Source organism: Vombatus ursinus, unplaced genomic scaffold (assembly GCF_900497805.2).
Source record: "Vombatus ursinus unplaced genomic scaffold, bare-nosed wombat genome assembly UNPS02009770.1, whole genome shotgun sequence".
Lineage (NCBI taxonomy): Eukaryota > Metazoa > Chordata > Mammalia > Diprotodontia > Vombatidae > Vombatus > Vombatus ursinus.
The window spans coordinates 14,516,353-14,531,152 of record NW_020949548.1 but is presented as its reverse complement, the minus strand read 5'-3'; the positions used below and the strand labels follow the sequence as shown (position 1 = coordinate 14,531,152).

The following is a 14,800-nucleotide window of genomic DNA, read 5'->3' as shown; positions in this document are numbered from 1 at the left end:
AAAAAAAGGAGCCTGCCTCAAAAGAATTAATCTCTCAAAGTGGAATTTAAGGAATTTGTAAATAAGAGATTTGAGGTTACATAGGCAAAGGCCAATTATGCCCATGTATAAAGCTGACCTGACTGTCCACAAGGCTGACCCAGAGGCCAAGGCTTTCCCCATAGGGATCATGAACAGAGACCGAGGCTCCCAAAATAAGCCTAACATGGACTCATTGAGGCTGGAAAGACCCTCGGGGTCGCCTGGTCCAACTCTCATTTTACAAAGGAGGCTGAGGCCCAGAAAGGTGACATCACTTGCCCAAGAAAACAGGAAATGGTAGGGTCAGGATTTGAACCCAGGACGCATCTGCCCTCCAGTCCAACACTCTTTACCACATCTTTTAAAAGGGGGGGCTTTTTTTTAACCTCTCATCAGAATGCTCAGGAAACAGAAAGAAGTATCTGGTTCTTTACCATAAACCAAGTTATCTGTTTATCTTCTACCTTAAAAAATAAAACTGCCCTAACAACCACAATTACCCCAGCAGCTGCAAGCTCGGGTATAAGGCATCGAGAGGGCTTACATTACCTGCTCTGGGACTTGCGGTGAAAGCGTGAGTCTTTCTTGAGTCTCCTGGTGACCGGAGGGGCCGGGGTGGAGGGCAGAGGCGGGGGAGCAGCAGGTGTGGGGGAAGGAGGTAGACCATTGCTTGGCTTGCTCTTGGGGGTTTTATCAGCCTCATACTCAAAGGTGCGCTTGGGTTTAGGGACAGGGTTCACGTCCAGGTCAGGGGGGCTCTCGGGGAGCCCCTTGGGGCTGGGGCTGCCTCGGGGAGGCTCCAGTTTGCTGAGGCCACCGCCTTCGCTCTCTGGGGGCGGGCCCGCCTCACCCCCCATCACAAGAGCACCCGCTCCATGGCCGCTGCCACTGGGGCTGCCCGCTGACTCCTCCAGGGTGCCCAGGGTGCCCAGGGTGGTGGTCTTCCTCCTTCCTCGGTCCACACTGTAGCAGCTGCTGGGGAGCTGGGGGAGCCCCCGGCCAGGCTGCTCCTTCAGGGCCTGCTCGATCTTCTGGATGCGGCTCAGCACCGCCGAGCTCTCCTTGCGGCCGTGGCCTTTGAGGAAGGCATTGGAATCGCTGCGGCTCGGCCGTTTCTCCAGCCGGTGGCAGGAGTCCCGGTCGGGGAGCGACTCGGCCTCCTCCTCCGTCTCAGGGTACGAGCACTCTGAGAAGGTCCTGCTCATCCTCCGGAGGCCCTTGAAGTCGAAGGTCTTGTCTGAGCTGCACGGGGAGGGCAGCACGCTGGGGCAGCCCTCACTGGCTGCCCGGTCGCTCTTGGAGCCCTCCCTCTTCTCCCCGAAAACATTCATTCTGGGCGAGGCCTCTCGGCGGCCTTCCCATGCTGAGATCTTCTCCCGGATACCCAGGCTGCGGGTGCCAGAGCGGCCCCGCGGGATGCTCCGCAGGCAGGCCGATGGACCCAGGGATGGCGTGCTGTGGGCGAGGGGTGGGCGGCCAGCTACCTCCTCCCCATTCTGGGCCTCCCCCTGGAGGTTCTCCTTCTGGTCCTCTCCCCTGCACACTGAGAGTCTATTGTCCAAGCAGCCGATGCTGGCGGCCTTGACGTGGTGCCTAGAAGGTCGACTGTCCAGGGCCGGCTCAGGGGGGCTGTCGGGCGAGGCGGCCTGGGGGCTCCAATCCTTGAGCAGGAGCTGGGAGCCAGGGCCAGGAGGGGAGCTGCTGGCTGAGTTTTCACTGTGGCTGAGTGGGCAGGCAGGGCTTCTTGGTGGAGAGAGGACTGGAGGTGGAGAAACCGACTGAGACCTGGGAGCAAAGAGAGAAAACAGTGAGATTTACTAACCAGAAACATTAAAAAAGCTCAGCTCTGGAGACAGTACCGCACAGTCCACAGTCATTAGACGAGGAGCCAGGCAGGAAAATGGGTTCAAACTTGGTCACTGACCCTTGGTAGCCAAAGGACTTTGGCCAAGGTGTTGGCTTTCCATGAGTCCCTACTTAGAGGAAACACAGATCTCTGTCAACACAGAATGAACTGGAAAATGAATTTACTGAGGCTGGGTTTGCTGATGACTAGGCTAAGTGATACAGTTGATAAGATACCAGGCCTGGAGTTAGGAAGACCTGAGTTCAAATCCAGTCTCAGACACTTACCAGCTGTGTGACCCTGGGCAAGTCACTTCACTCTGTTTGCCTCAGTTTCCTCATCTATAAAATGAGCTGGAGAAGGAAATGGAAAACCACTCCAGTATCTTTGCCAAGAAAAGCCCAAATGGGGTCCCAGAGAGTGAAGACAAGACTGAAACGACTTAACAACAAAACTAGCAATTCAGAGTTTGAAATTTCTACCATTTCAGTGGAGTATGATGAAAAGAACACCAGGTTTGTAGTAGGAAGACCCAGGTTCAGATTCTACTTCTGCCCCTTATTACTGTGTGACTGGGGCAACGGTCCTGGGCCTCTCTGAGCCTTGGCTGCCTGGTACAAAATGAGGCCGCTGGACTAGATGAACTCTACCATCTCACTCCATTCCCAACTATGCCTATGATTCCTAAAAAAAAAAAAAAAAAAAAAAAAAGAAAAAAAATTCTATCTAAGGAAAGCTGCACCAGGGGTTCACTGTTTAAAAATAAAATCACCTGCCAGAATGCCAAAGCTCCCAAGAACACAGCTCCCAAACCAAAGATTTCCTTTGCTCCGCTCATTTCCCAAGAGTGCGGTTGGCCCGGGGCTAACTTAGTTATCTCTATAGGTGGATTCCCTTAGAGACATTCATTCATTCATTCAGTTATCCATCCATCCATTCATTCAACAAATGATTACTGAGCACTTGGTACTGTGCGTATCACTACAGAGGGAATAGAAACCTCAGTTTCCCCAGCTATAAAATGAGGGTAGTGACAGACTAGATGTTCTTGGGTTTTAGTTTACCTCAACACGCAGTTCATTTCGTTAGCTTAAAGTGCGCCACACTCTCAGTCACTGAGCTACGTAGGTAGGAAGGGGCCTAGAACAGAGGTGAGTTATGCCTAATAAAGAGCACGTCAATGGAGAGAAGACAGATCGCCTTTCATTACGCTTTTTTCTCTATGAGATGCACCATCAGACAGTGGCTGTTTGCAGGGAGCTTCCTTCCAAAACGCTCCCAACTTTGGTCCAGGTGAGATGGTCCTGCCAATACTCCTGACCAGGAAGCCCCTGCCATACCTGCTAGTCAATCACCCCTGCCGCCTCTGGCTGGAACCGTGTGGCCTCAAGGCTGCCCGTCTACTTGACCACCCACATCCGTGCTATGAACTGGCCAGTGGGTCAGACTGCTGTTACTGCTTGCTCACTCAGAAAGAACCCGTGCATGGCTGACTCAGAGCTCCATCAACATTCCCTCTTTGGGGTCACAGCCCCTGGCTGCCCCAAACAACAGGAAACCAACATGCCTTAACTTTTTATTTTAAGAAAAGCCCAGGTCCAACAAGAACTGCCCTACACACACACACACACACACACACACGGTGCGCTGCGCAATTACAGAAAGTCTTGGCCCAAAGCTCCTCTAGGAACTATCAATGCAGAGAAGAAGGGAGGAGATTCAATAAATTCAACAAACATTTATTATGTACCTACTATGTGCAAGGAACTCTATTAAGTACAGGGATATAAAGGCAAAAAGCCAATCTCTGCCTTTAAGGCATTAATATAATATACATAAGGTACTTCACTAACCTTAAAGAAGCTTGTTATGATCAATAAGGCAATACTAGCTATTGTTATTTTTACTGGATAGCAGATGCTTTCTGGAATCACCATCTAGAACACATAAAGGTCACAGTCCCCTCCCACTTGTTTGAGAGAACCGTTCTAGTCCTCAGCCTCCATACAAAGCTCAAGATATGAGAGGCAGAGCTGCCTGCCCAATTAAAAAACAAAACACAACTCCTTATTAATGCTCTTTTCTTTTAAAACTACCCTCACTTAGCCATAACCATCCCCCGACCCCAGACCCAAAGCACCCTCCCTTACAATAGATGTCTGATTCTTCAGTTTTTCCTGGAAGGATGATTATAAACTTCCATTAATAGCCTGACCCAGAGCAGAATCGGAGCCAGATGGTCAAAAATTTCTTCACAAAGTCCTGACATTTAAAATGCCGACATTGAACTCAGTTTCTCTCCTCTTTGGAGGATGGAGATGAAAAGACGGATCTATTCCTTCGAACATCCCTTCTCAGACCAGAAAGTCAGGACTGGTCACTCATCAACCTCCTCCTTTTGTAGCTTCCACAATACACACATCTCTAACCAGGTATGCCTCCTGACGGAAACCACTGGCTCCGCTCGGCCATTCCTTCCATATTCCCTCCTAGCCTCTCCCCATGCAGTTCAGATGCATTTGCTGGCTTCCAAGTTAGGCTTTATCTCTTACTCACTCTATTCCTTTCTGCCCTATCACATGGCCTGATCTCCAGGCAGTTCCTGCAGGGATGCTTATGCAGCTGCTCAAGGACCAGGGAAACCTATTAGAGCCATAAACTCTTTCCATGCAGGTAATCCTGGTAGTGGGATTATGTGTTGCTAGTCAGAGTCTTGGATGGTTTAGGCATTCTGTTGTATGGGTGGCTGGGGACTGGACCTGGTGACCTTCTCTTGGGTCTATGATTGTCTCAAACAAGAGCTAGCTACTAAGACCCTTGCATGCTCTAGAGATCAAGGGTCAGCAAAGCCCAGAGCTAAGAATGATTTTCATAATTTTCAATCAATCAATCAATCAAAATTTCCTAAGTGCCAACCATGTGCCAGGCACTGTGCTAGGCACTGAGGTTACAAAAATAAAGTTTTACTGTAGGGCATGAGCTATTCTTAACTCTCAGACCACACAAAAGCAGACAGAGGGCTGGATTTGGTCCTCAGGCTATCATTTGCCAACCCCTGCCCTCAATGGTGGCTTCAGAAATATAGATAAACATTACAAAAAAACAAGTTAGAAAAAGACAGTTGGGACATGTTTGAAAGAGGCAGGTAGAACATGAGAACTGGACTCAACTGCTATCAGTATTTCCCAGATTTACATATGAGTGAAGAATTAAAAGTATCTCAGTTACCTCTTCATCTGCAGAATAAGGAGGTGTGTCTAGATAGCCCTTCTATATGTCTATCTGGTCCCTTCCAGCTCTAAAACGCTGATCCTATCACTAAAAGCTAGATTTAGGTGCTGGTGGGAATGATTACAGCTGGCCATCTTTGGAGGAAACATGGAGGCTGGCCATATATAGTGGTAAAGATGATAATAGGGATCAGTGCCAACCTCTGTAACTTGGCCAGAAATGTCTTAGGATGAGATTTCCAAGCATTATTTCTTTATTCTGTAAGCCATTTTATTTTATCTCTTAGTTTCTATAAAGTACTTTAAAAAAAAAAAAAGCTCAGACATGTTCTAAGGGGGAAAAGGGGGCTTATCCCTATAAAGAAATGGCCCTTCAGTTTTGTGTATTAAATTCCCTGGTATACAATCTTTGATCTGTAAAAAGATCTTTCAAAACAGGGATTAGTATCCTTATCCCTAATCACTCATGGTTTTCAGGTAAACCAGGATTTGTTCTAAACTTAATACTCTCACAAGATATGTGGAAAGAGTAGCTTAAAAGTATAGGGCTGGACCCCACTGAGTCAGGGAAGGTTAGACCCAGAGTTGGGAACTAACAATTCCATGGCTTTTTTCACCATACCCCCAGGCTTTGGGCTTGCCATTTCTTCTATCCTTACATACCTACTAAAGCTAGGTAAAAGCTAGGTAAAGCTTTTATTTTCTCTTATCTCCATTAGATTTGAAAGACAATGGGTTGGTTCTCCTAGTCCCCCAGGAGAACTGGGGGACCCTAAACATTGAGAGGGAATTGGGAAAGAGTTGGTGGCAACAACAAATCCCTAAATATGGTGGGGATATACGAGACCCTCAGAAGGAGCTCAGGGCTGATCTCATGAAACCCAGAAAGAACATCTTGACAGGCTAGAACATTAGGCAGTGCCTAATTAAGATGAAATGTAATAAAGATAAATGTAAAGTCTTATTCTTGGGTTCAGAAAGTCAATCTGACAAGTACAAGATGGGGAGGCACAGCTGAGGAACAGTGGGGGTTTAAGTGGACTGCAGACTCAACATGAAGCGACAATACGATATAGTGTATAGTCTTTCACTCAGCAACATCACCGCTAAGAGTACAGACCTAGTGGCGATTTTCAAAGACATCAAAGAAAGAGGAAAAGGACCCATATATACAAAAAAAATTGTTAGCAGCTCTTTTTGTGATGGCAAGGATATGACTGTGATGGAATACTATTGTGCTACAAGAAATGAGTAAGATGGTTTCAGAAAAACCTGGGAAGACTTAGATGAACTGATACAAAGTGAAGTGAATAGAATAATTTGTACAAAACAAATATAACAAAGACAAACAACCTTGAAAGACTTAGGGAACACTGATCATCGCAATGACCAACTGATAATTCCTTAGGACTCATGTTGAAACATGCTACCTCTACCTGATAAGAGAGGAGATGGGCTAAAAGTGCAGGCTGAGATATCTTTTTTAGACATAGCCAATGAGAGAATTTGTTTTACTTATTACATGTTTTTGACAGGGGTTTTATTTTCCTTTCTCTCTCAATTAGGGGTGGGAGGGAGAGAAAGCAGATTTTTGCTGATAGAAGAAAATAAAATTTAATTTAAGAAAACAATATATATGGAAGAGCAAAGAAAGCTAAAGCCATCTTCGGGTGTATTAAAGAGGTAGCTTCTAGGACTAGGGAGGTGACAGTCCCATTGTATTCTTTTCTGGACCCTATCCGCACTATTGTGTTCAATTCTGAGCACCGTATTTTAGAATCGAGCTCCAGACTGTCCAGAGGAAGGCAGCCAGGATTGTGAAAGTTCATGCCACATAAAGATCTCTGAAGGAATTGGAGGTGTTTAGCCTTGAGAAAGAAAAGACTTAGCAGGGGACAAATAGCTGAAAGGCTATCCCACAGAAGAGGGATTACACTTGCTTGTCCCAGCTCTTCTGGGCAGAACTAGGAACCAAGTTTTAAAGAGGAAAATTAAGGGGCTTCCCTTTTGTTTAAAAGGTTGTTTAAAAGAAGAACTTTCTATTAATTTAGAGCTAGCCCAAAGTGAAAAAAGACCAGTAGTAGGTCGTGTTAAAAAAAAAAAAAAGGCTGGCTGACCACTTGTTAGGTACATTTCAAAAGGAATTCTTGCTTCAGTATAAGCTGGACTAAATAGCTTTTGAGATTCCCTTCAACCTGATTTTGGGATTTAAAGCGTAAAATTTTCATTAGGTCAACTTGCAATAAGCTACTGGAGAATGTACACACAACATCAGATTCCTCCCAGCCTCTGTTCAACGCTGTCCTTCCTTGCCTCTCGAGGGAGTGGCAGAGAGAGCCTGGACGCAGGCACTATGAATGTACTCTCCCCTGTTGGTCCCGTCCACAGGGAGGGGCTGCCAATCTGCCCAAGCTGGGTACAGTTACCAAAACCACTTCAATCGTTTTGCCAACACAAACATTTAGGCTGCTACTTGTCACCCAGGAAGAGAAACTCTAGCTGAGCAAGTAAAAAGCCAACAGGTATTAAGTAATATCCATCATGCTCAGTGATGGGAATAGCCTAGATCCCAATGGAGAACTTGGCTGGGCTTCCACCTGACCCCTGGCGAACAGCAAGCCATTCAGGCTCAGAGATGTCTGATTTGGGGAGGGGGAGGTTGTGGGAGTGGCTTATGGGGAAAGAATACCCATGAAGCAGATAACTGCTTTTCTATTTGTATTTTTCTACGATATCAACATGACCTTGTGGTCAAGCCAGAGAAGAAGGGAGAGAAACAATCAGCCAGAAGAGATGGGCAACCAAAGGGGAAGGGGACAGAAAAGGTAAATAGCCAAGAAAAACAGAAAATGAAGACAGAGGAGAGGAACAGTGAAAGAGTAAGACAAAAAGAAAAGGATAATATTAGGAAAGGAGACCAAAAAAGTCAGGCAGATAGAGAAAGACAGGGACAGGGACAGGGACAGAGAGACAGAGCATCACACACAGAGATAGAAAGAGACACAGACACATACACAGAGAGAAACAGAGAGAGACAAAAACACAGAGAAAGACAGAGAAACAGAGAGAGAGGCTGAGAAAATATGAGGTTAGGCTAGAGAGGGAAGGAGCAAAAGAGGTGGGAAGAAATTGAAAAATTGCAACACAGAGACTGATACACAGAGATAAAGCCGGAGAGTAAGATGGAGTAACAAATGCATGCACGTCCATGGTACTGATCCCCTTGAGAATATGACCCAGCTCCGAAGTTAGTGACACAGCAGATTCTCATATAACACACCCAGACAATGAATTCTCGGCAGGTGATGCACCATTTATTGGCAAACCCAGCCAGGGACTTTTCCACTGGGGAAGCTACCTTTAACACCTGGATGAGAAAGCAGTTGGGAATTCACCTATATAGAGCTGGCCGTTTCTGATCAATGGGCTTCTTGGGTGTCTCACTTGCGTTTGGTGCCACCCTAGACTCTCCCCATCATCATCACCATGTCGAGGCATTCTCGTACGTTGGCTTTACCTGGGCATTAACTGCTGACCTTAAAGGCTCCCCTACTGGTTTCCTCCTCTGCACCTGGAAGGCTGGAGACTCCAGCCAGGAGGGCTCCTAAGTCAATCCCCACCGGTACAAACCTACCTGGCTTTTCTGCCCCAAACTAGCTAGTGTCTGCTGAACAAGGAAACCATCAACCCTGCCTGTTCCAGGCCCCGGGGCTACAAGGCCACATGTACCAACTACATCCGAGAGAAAGTAAACAAGGGCACAGACAAAAGAATGCAGCCAGGCTGGCTCTCATCTGTGGGGAATTCAGTTGTGAGGGATGGTGGGCAGTGAATTTATTTCTGCTGAGTCGCCTTGAGTTTGTCTTTCCAAACTAGTAAGGGCTCTGATCCACAGTGGGTCAGAACCACAGACTGGACCCTCCTGTCCTTATTGAGCATCCTACCAAGAAGCAGAAAAGAACGCAGTCCTTGCTCTTGGGGGTGGGGATGGTCTAACAGGGGAGAGAGGGCACACACACAACACAAAAACAATCTCCAACACAATTCTAGCTAGAACTAGAAGCACTGTGATTAGAAAGAGGACTGGCAAGTTTATGATAACGAAGTAACTGTTACTCTGAAAAGGCTTCATGGTGGAGATGAGTTCTGGGCCGATCTTTGAGGGCAGTCATTGGGGGAGTCTTTTAGCTGCACTCTGAGCAGCCCCTTGGGCCACCCCAATGGAATTAAAGCCTCCAGTCTCATCAATCATTTCCCACCCTTTGCCACAGCTTTCAGATGTTCTAGGGACACCAAAAGGCCTATGATCTATCCCCTGGCTAAAGGGTATGTATGATATGGCAAATCCTCCTTGATCCTCCTGGAGTCGAGAAATTGACTAGACACTGAGCCAGGAAAAGCTGCCCACTCCACAGGCAGTCAAGAAGGAAGTTTTCTCATCCCACCCCCCTCTCTGAGGGACAGCTGGTGAGGGAGGTGGAGCCTTTATTTCTCCATCTAACCCTTTCTCCTCTTGCACTGGGGGCCAAAGGACCAACTGGGAATTGCTTTTCAGGCATGTCCTTCGTAAGGGCCCATAGAACATTCCCAACTCCATAGGAAATGCTAAAGTCCACTCCTGCTACAACTGTCTCCCCTCCCTTTCCAGGATAGAGTAAGGGGAGGAGTAGGGGTCACTCAAGACCCTTTGATTGAGCCAATCAGATATAATAACTAGGTGTGAACAAGGTCTAAACATTTCTGTGGACTCAATCAAGCTCCCCACTAAAAGTAACTACCTTAAACAGGTGAAAACATCACTAGATAATCAAACTATCAATCAAGGGCATTAGGGGCAAAAAGTCCCTGAATAATTCCTAAGGAGAGAAAGTCTTGGATGAAATGGAACGAGACTGACAGAAGGTACAATGGCATTGGCTGGAGACACTAAGCTACACCCTTCGGGGGATGTGTAAAACCAGCAGGCTAGTTCACACTTAAGAGCCCTTGAGAGCCAAGACCCTGAGAGGGCATTACTGGGATGGGGAGGGAAGGGGAAGAAAGAGCAGTTTCTGCCTCCTCCCTCCCCCTTGACCAACAGAGAGCCTTGTGAACTTTGGAAGGTCTCAGCATTGAGACTTTTCATGGACAGCCCTAGGAGCATCGAGATAGCGGTGCATCAGGGACCAAAGACAAACTAGATACAAACTACAAGGAGCCCAGCAGAAAGCTACACCGAACCAAGGGGAAATAGCTTGCGGATTTCAGTGAGAGCCCCACCAGGAACTGTGAGTTACCCACTTTGCCATGTGCCCTAAGACAGAGCCTGCTTTCCCCTTGACTCTATATACCCCGGCGGGATAGTGGGTCACGGACTTTTAGGAGGGTATTTTGTACCAACTGTTCTCACTATACTATTTTAATAAAATGCCATTTCCTAAAAGTTAATTACGTCTGGGTGAGTGATATAAACACTATCATTGCGGTGGAGGGAAGCTTGTGGGGGCCTGTAAACGATGGTACCAGAAAAAATGTCCTCCCTTAGATCTGCAGGGTCCCCTAGGACCTTGAGGGAATATGGAGTGACCACCCTCTAGAGACCTAACCCGCTAGTATAAATAGGGGCAGAGAGGAATTCAGAGTATATATCACAGTGGGAAGCCCAGAACACAGGTGCAAAACTGGATGGAAGCTAGGCCGGAGATGCTGCCATGGTGGAAAGACAAACTCTCCTTCCTCTGTTCAGGTCCCTTGCCCATTTCAGTCAACTATTCTTCTTCCTTTCCCCTTCTCTTTTGATTCACCCTCCCTTCCTCTTCATTGCCCATCCCCCTTTCCCTTTTCCCCCTTCCCCCTCCCCCTTCATTTCTCCTCCTCCTTTCCCTCTATTCCCTACTCTGTCCCACTTATCTTCCTTATTCCTTCTTTTCCTTTTGCCCCTCTTCCTCTCTTCCCCTTTTTCCTTCCTTCTTTCTATTTCCCAAGTACTTACTATTTGGGATGAGCCCTGTGCTCAGTGCTTTGTGGACTAAAGTGATTCAAGGCTTGGCTCCTTTTTCTCTACAAGTTTATAGCTAAGTAAGGAAGATAAAACATATACAGATACCTCTAACATAGGGCATTTACCAAGTGTCATAGGAATGTTCCAACCCAAGGTGTTACAGGGTAATAAAGAAGGATGGTTCAGGGTCCAGGGTCCAGGGTCCAGGAGAAGCTGGCATTTAAGTTGAGCCTTAATGAATTTCATTGAGAGACAGTACAGGTGGGGGAGGTTTCTGGGCAAGGGAAACATGAAGAACAAAGGTACAAATGTGGGAAAGTACAATACTACTCAGTGGATGGTGTTAAATTACAGTCAAATGTGTAGGAAGAGTAGGACAAGATCAGCCTAGAATGGTAGGTTGAGCCGAGGCTGTGAAGGACCTCCAATGCAAGAATGGGGAACCATACGGATTTCTGAGCAGGACAGTGACAATACCACACTTGTGCTTAGGTAGATTCATTTGGCAGTAAAGTGCATGGGATGGCAGAAAGCACACTTGACTGGGAGTCAGGAGACCTGGGTTTGAATCTGGGTTTGCCACTAACTGAGCCTCAGACAAGTGTCACAGTCTTTCAGGATCTCAGTTTCTTCACCAGGAAAATGGGGAGGTTGTATTAGATCATCTCTATCTAAGATCAATTCCAGATCTATTGTTCTATAATTTTAAGGATGGGGGAGGGGACTGGAGAGAAGGAGATTCGGTAGGGGGCTATGGCAATAGGCTGGGCAAGAGGTAATAAGGGCCTTTAAGAGGCCATTGGCCAGAAGCTATTCAGATGCCGGGTTTCGTGTTACTCAATCTTCGACCGGACCTTCATTGCTATAAAGCCAATCTTTTTACTCCTCACAGTGGCTGTTCCAAACTTCTCTCTTCAAAGCTCCCGTACCACCCCCATATCCCCTTCATCTCTCAGCAGAGGAACATCCCTCCTCATACCTCACTGAGAAAAGCTGAGGCCACACCCCAAGAACCTCCTCCATTCCATTTCTCCACATCTCAGATCCCTTGAGATCATCTCCCACCATCTCTGCCTTTACTTCAGTGTTGATGAAACAGGTGATCCTCTTCACATCCCCAAGGCCAACCCTTCTTGTCCCCTTGATCCCATCCCCCCTCACCTTCTCCAGAAGATTTTTCCCATATTCTTCAATCTCTTCTTTTCACTGGCTCATTCAGTATTGTCTCCAAACATGTGCAGGGCTCCCACATTTTAAAAATCATTTAGCCTTGCCATTCCCTAAAGTTCATTTAACCTTAACGGATTTAAAAATTCATTTAACCTTACCATTTCCCCCCTCTATCTCCTCTTCCTCTCTCTCTATCCTTTCTTTTCTCTCTCTCTCTGTCTCTCTCTGTCTCTCTGTCTCTCTCTGTCTCTCTCTCTCTCTCGGTCAGTCTATCTCTCTCCTAGAAAAAGCTGTCTACATTTATTGCCTCCATGTCCTCTCCTTCTTATTCACTTTTAAACTCCTTGTAAACTCTGGTTTCTGACCTCATTCCTCAGTTGAAGCTGCTGTCTCCGAAGTTTCCACTGCTCTGTCTTAGCTGCCAAATCTTGTCCTCAGTCCTCATCCTTCTTGACCCACCCCTCCAGCACTTGAGAGCCAACTGCCATCTCCTCCTGGATAGTCCTTCCCTTTCCAGGCATTTCATGACACTCATCTCTCCTAGTTTACCTATTATCTATTTTCCCAACTCATCCTGGTTCTACTTTGTTGGATCTCCATCCATACCCCACCCCCTAACTATCCTTCAAGGCTCTGGCCTGAGTCTCCTTCTCTTCCCCCTCTACTTTCCCTCTCTCAGAGTGATCTCATCAGCTCCCATGGGCTCAATTACCAACTCTAAGAAGACAAGTCCCTGATCTATATATCCCTTTCTTGAGCTCTCATCCTGAAAAACCAACTCTCTATTAGACATTTCTAACTAGATGCCCCGTAGGTGTCTCAAGTTCAACAAGCCCCAAATGGAATTATTCCTTCCCTTGCTCCAATTCTGAGAAAGGCCACTCCTTAGCCCACCTTCCCTCTATTGCTGTCAAGGGCACCACCACCCTTCTCATCATCCAGATTCAGTCATGCTCAATGCCTCACTCTCCCTCATCTCCCCATATTTAATTAGTCACCAATTGTTGCTAATTCTACCTCCGCTAACATCTCTAATAATCCATCTCTTTGTCTCTCGTTACACAACCACCACCCTACTGCAACATCCTCTGAATTGGTCTTCTCTTCCTCTAAGCTGGCCCCCAAACATTTGTCAAATTGATAATCCTAAAGCATAGCCTGACCATGTCACTCCTCTGCTCAAAAGGCTTCAGTGAGGCTCCCTATTCCCTTCTCTGTTTAGCATTTAAAGTCTTTTGCTATCTGACCCAACCCAACTTTTCACATATTCTATGTTCTAGCCAAGTTGGTCTACTTAATGTTCCTCATTCTATTTCCTGTCCCCTTGCCTTTGCCCAGGCTGTGCCTCATGCCTGTAACATACCCTTCTCCTGACCTCTGCCTCTAAGATTCAATCCTAGATTCCTTCAAAACTCAGCTCACAAGTCGCCACTATTAAAGCCTTTCCTGATCTCCCAAGTTGCTAATGTCCCTCCAACCCTAGAAATTTCATTGTGTTTATTTTGCCTATCTTTTCTATTTTTCATATGTATATATCTTTTCCCCAATAAAATGTAAGGTCCTAGAGGGCACGGGATATTTCATTTTTATCTTTGAAACCCCAGTACTTGGCACATAGGGCAGGAATAAGGACTGGATCCATGATTTCATTTATATATGAAATCCCTAAATGAGATTCTCTCTACTAATGTAATTACTACTACTACTACTACTACTACTACTACTAATACTAATACTACTACTACTACTACTACTACTACTACTACTACTACTACTGATGATGATGATGATGATATTAATGATAATGATAAAAACAACCAGCATTTATATAGTGCTTTAATGTTTGGAAAGCACAGTACACGTGTTACCTCACTCGATCCTCACAACAACACTATAAGGTAGGTTGGTATTGTTATTAGCCCCATTTTACAAATGAAGAAACCGAGGCAGAGAGAGGGCATGACTTACCAAGGATTTCACAGCCAGTATCAGAAGCTTCCCACAAGCCACACAGTAGGCATTTTCAGACTCTAGACAGTCAAATGCTAGAGAATCCCACTAAGGAGAGGTCATTAATTACTGAAAGTTGGTAGCCAGGAAAAGGAAGGATCCGTGATCAGGGGAGCAATAGGCCATCTGGAGAGCCGCAGGGTCTATCACCTCCACTTAATCACAACTCAGAGGTAGAACCCTGTTACAGTTACGCTCAAACCAAGGCAAATCACAATATTTACGCTCTTGTAATATGGCAGGTTGGCCTCCACCACCACACTGGTCAACTGCATTATAACAGTGATACTGGCATGAACTAGAATGTAGTGGGGCCTGGTGGAAGGTCACGTTGGAGCAGACATCTGGTAGAAGGATGATGAAAATTCTGCTTATGTACGAACTGTGAAAGAGAAAGGGGACATAGCCCCCAGAGTACTAGGATACTACAAGGAACAAAGATCTCCCACTACTTGCTAGCCAAGAGGGCAATCCTGTTCCTGCCAGATTATGTTTTGAGAAGGTAGGAAGGAAGAAAGGAAAGGAAGGAAGGAAGGAAGGAAG

At 46.3% G+C, this 14,800-nt stretch overlaps 1 protein-coding gene across 3 annotated transcripts in view; it reads right to left on the bottom strand.

Moving 5' to 3' along the window:
• The window catches only part of ST5 (suppression of tumorigenicity 5), a 213,514-nt gene that overhangs the window by 55,255 nt on the left and 143,459 nt on the right, over positions 1 to 14,800 (bottom strand). For all 3 annotated transcript variants that reach the window (XM_027852699.1, XM_027852700.1, XM_027852701.1), the window contains one exon: positions 571 to 1,806. In XM_027852699.1, coding sequence (XP_027708500.1) covers positions 571 to 1,806 — 1,236 coding nt within the window. The remainder of the gene's footprint in view (positions 1 to 570; positions 1,807 to 14,800) is intronic.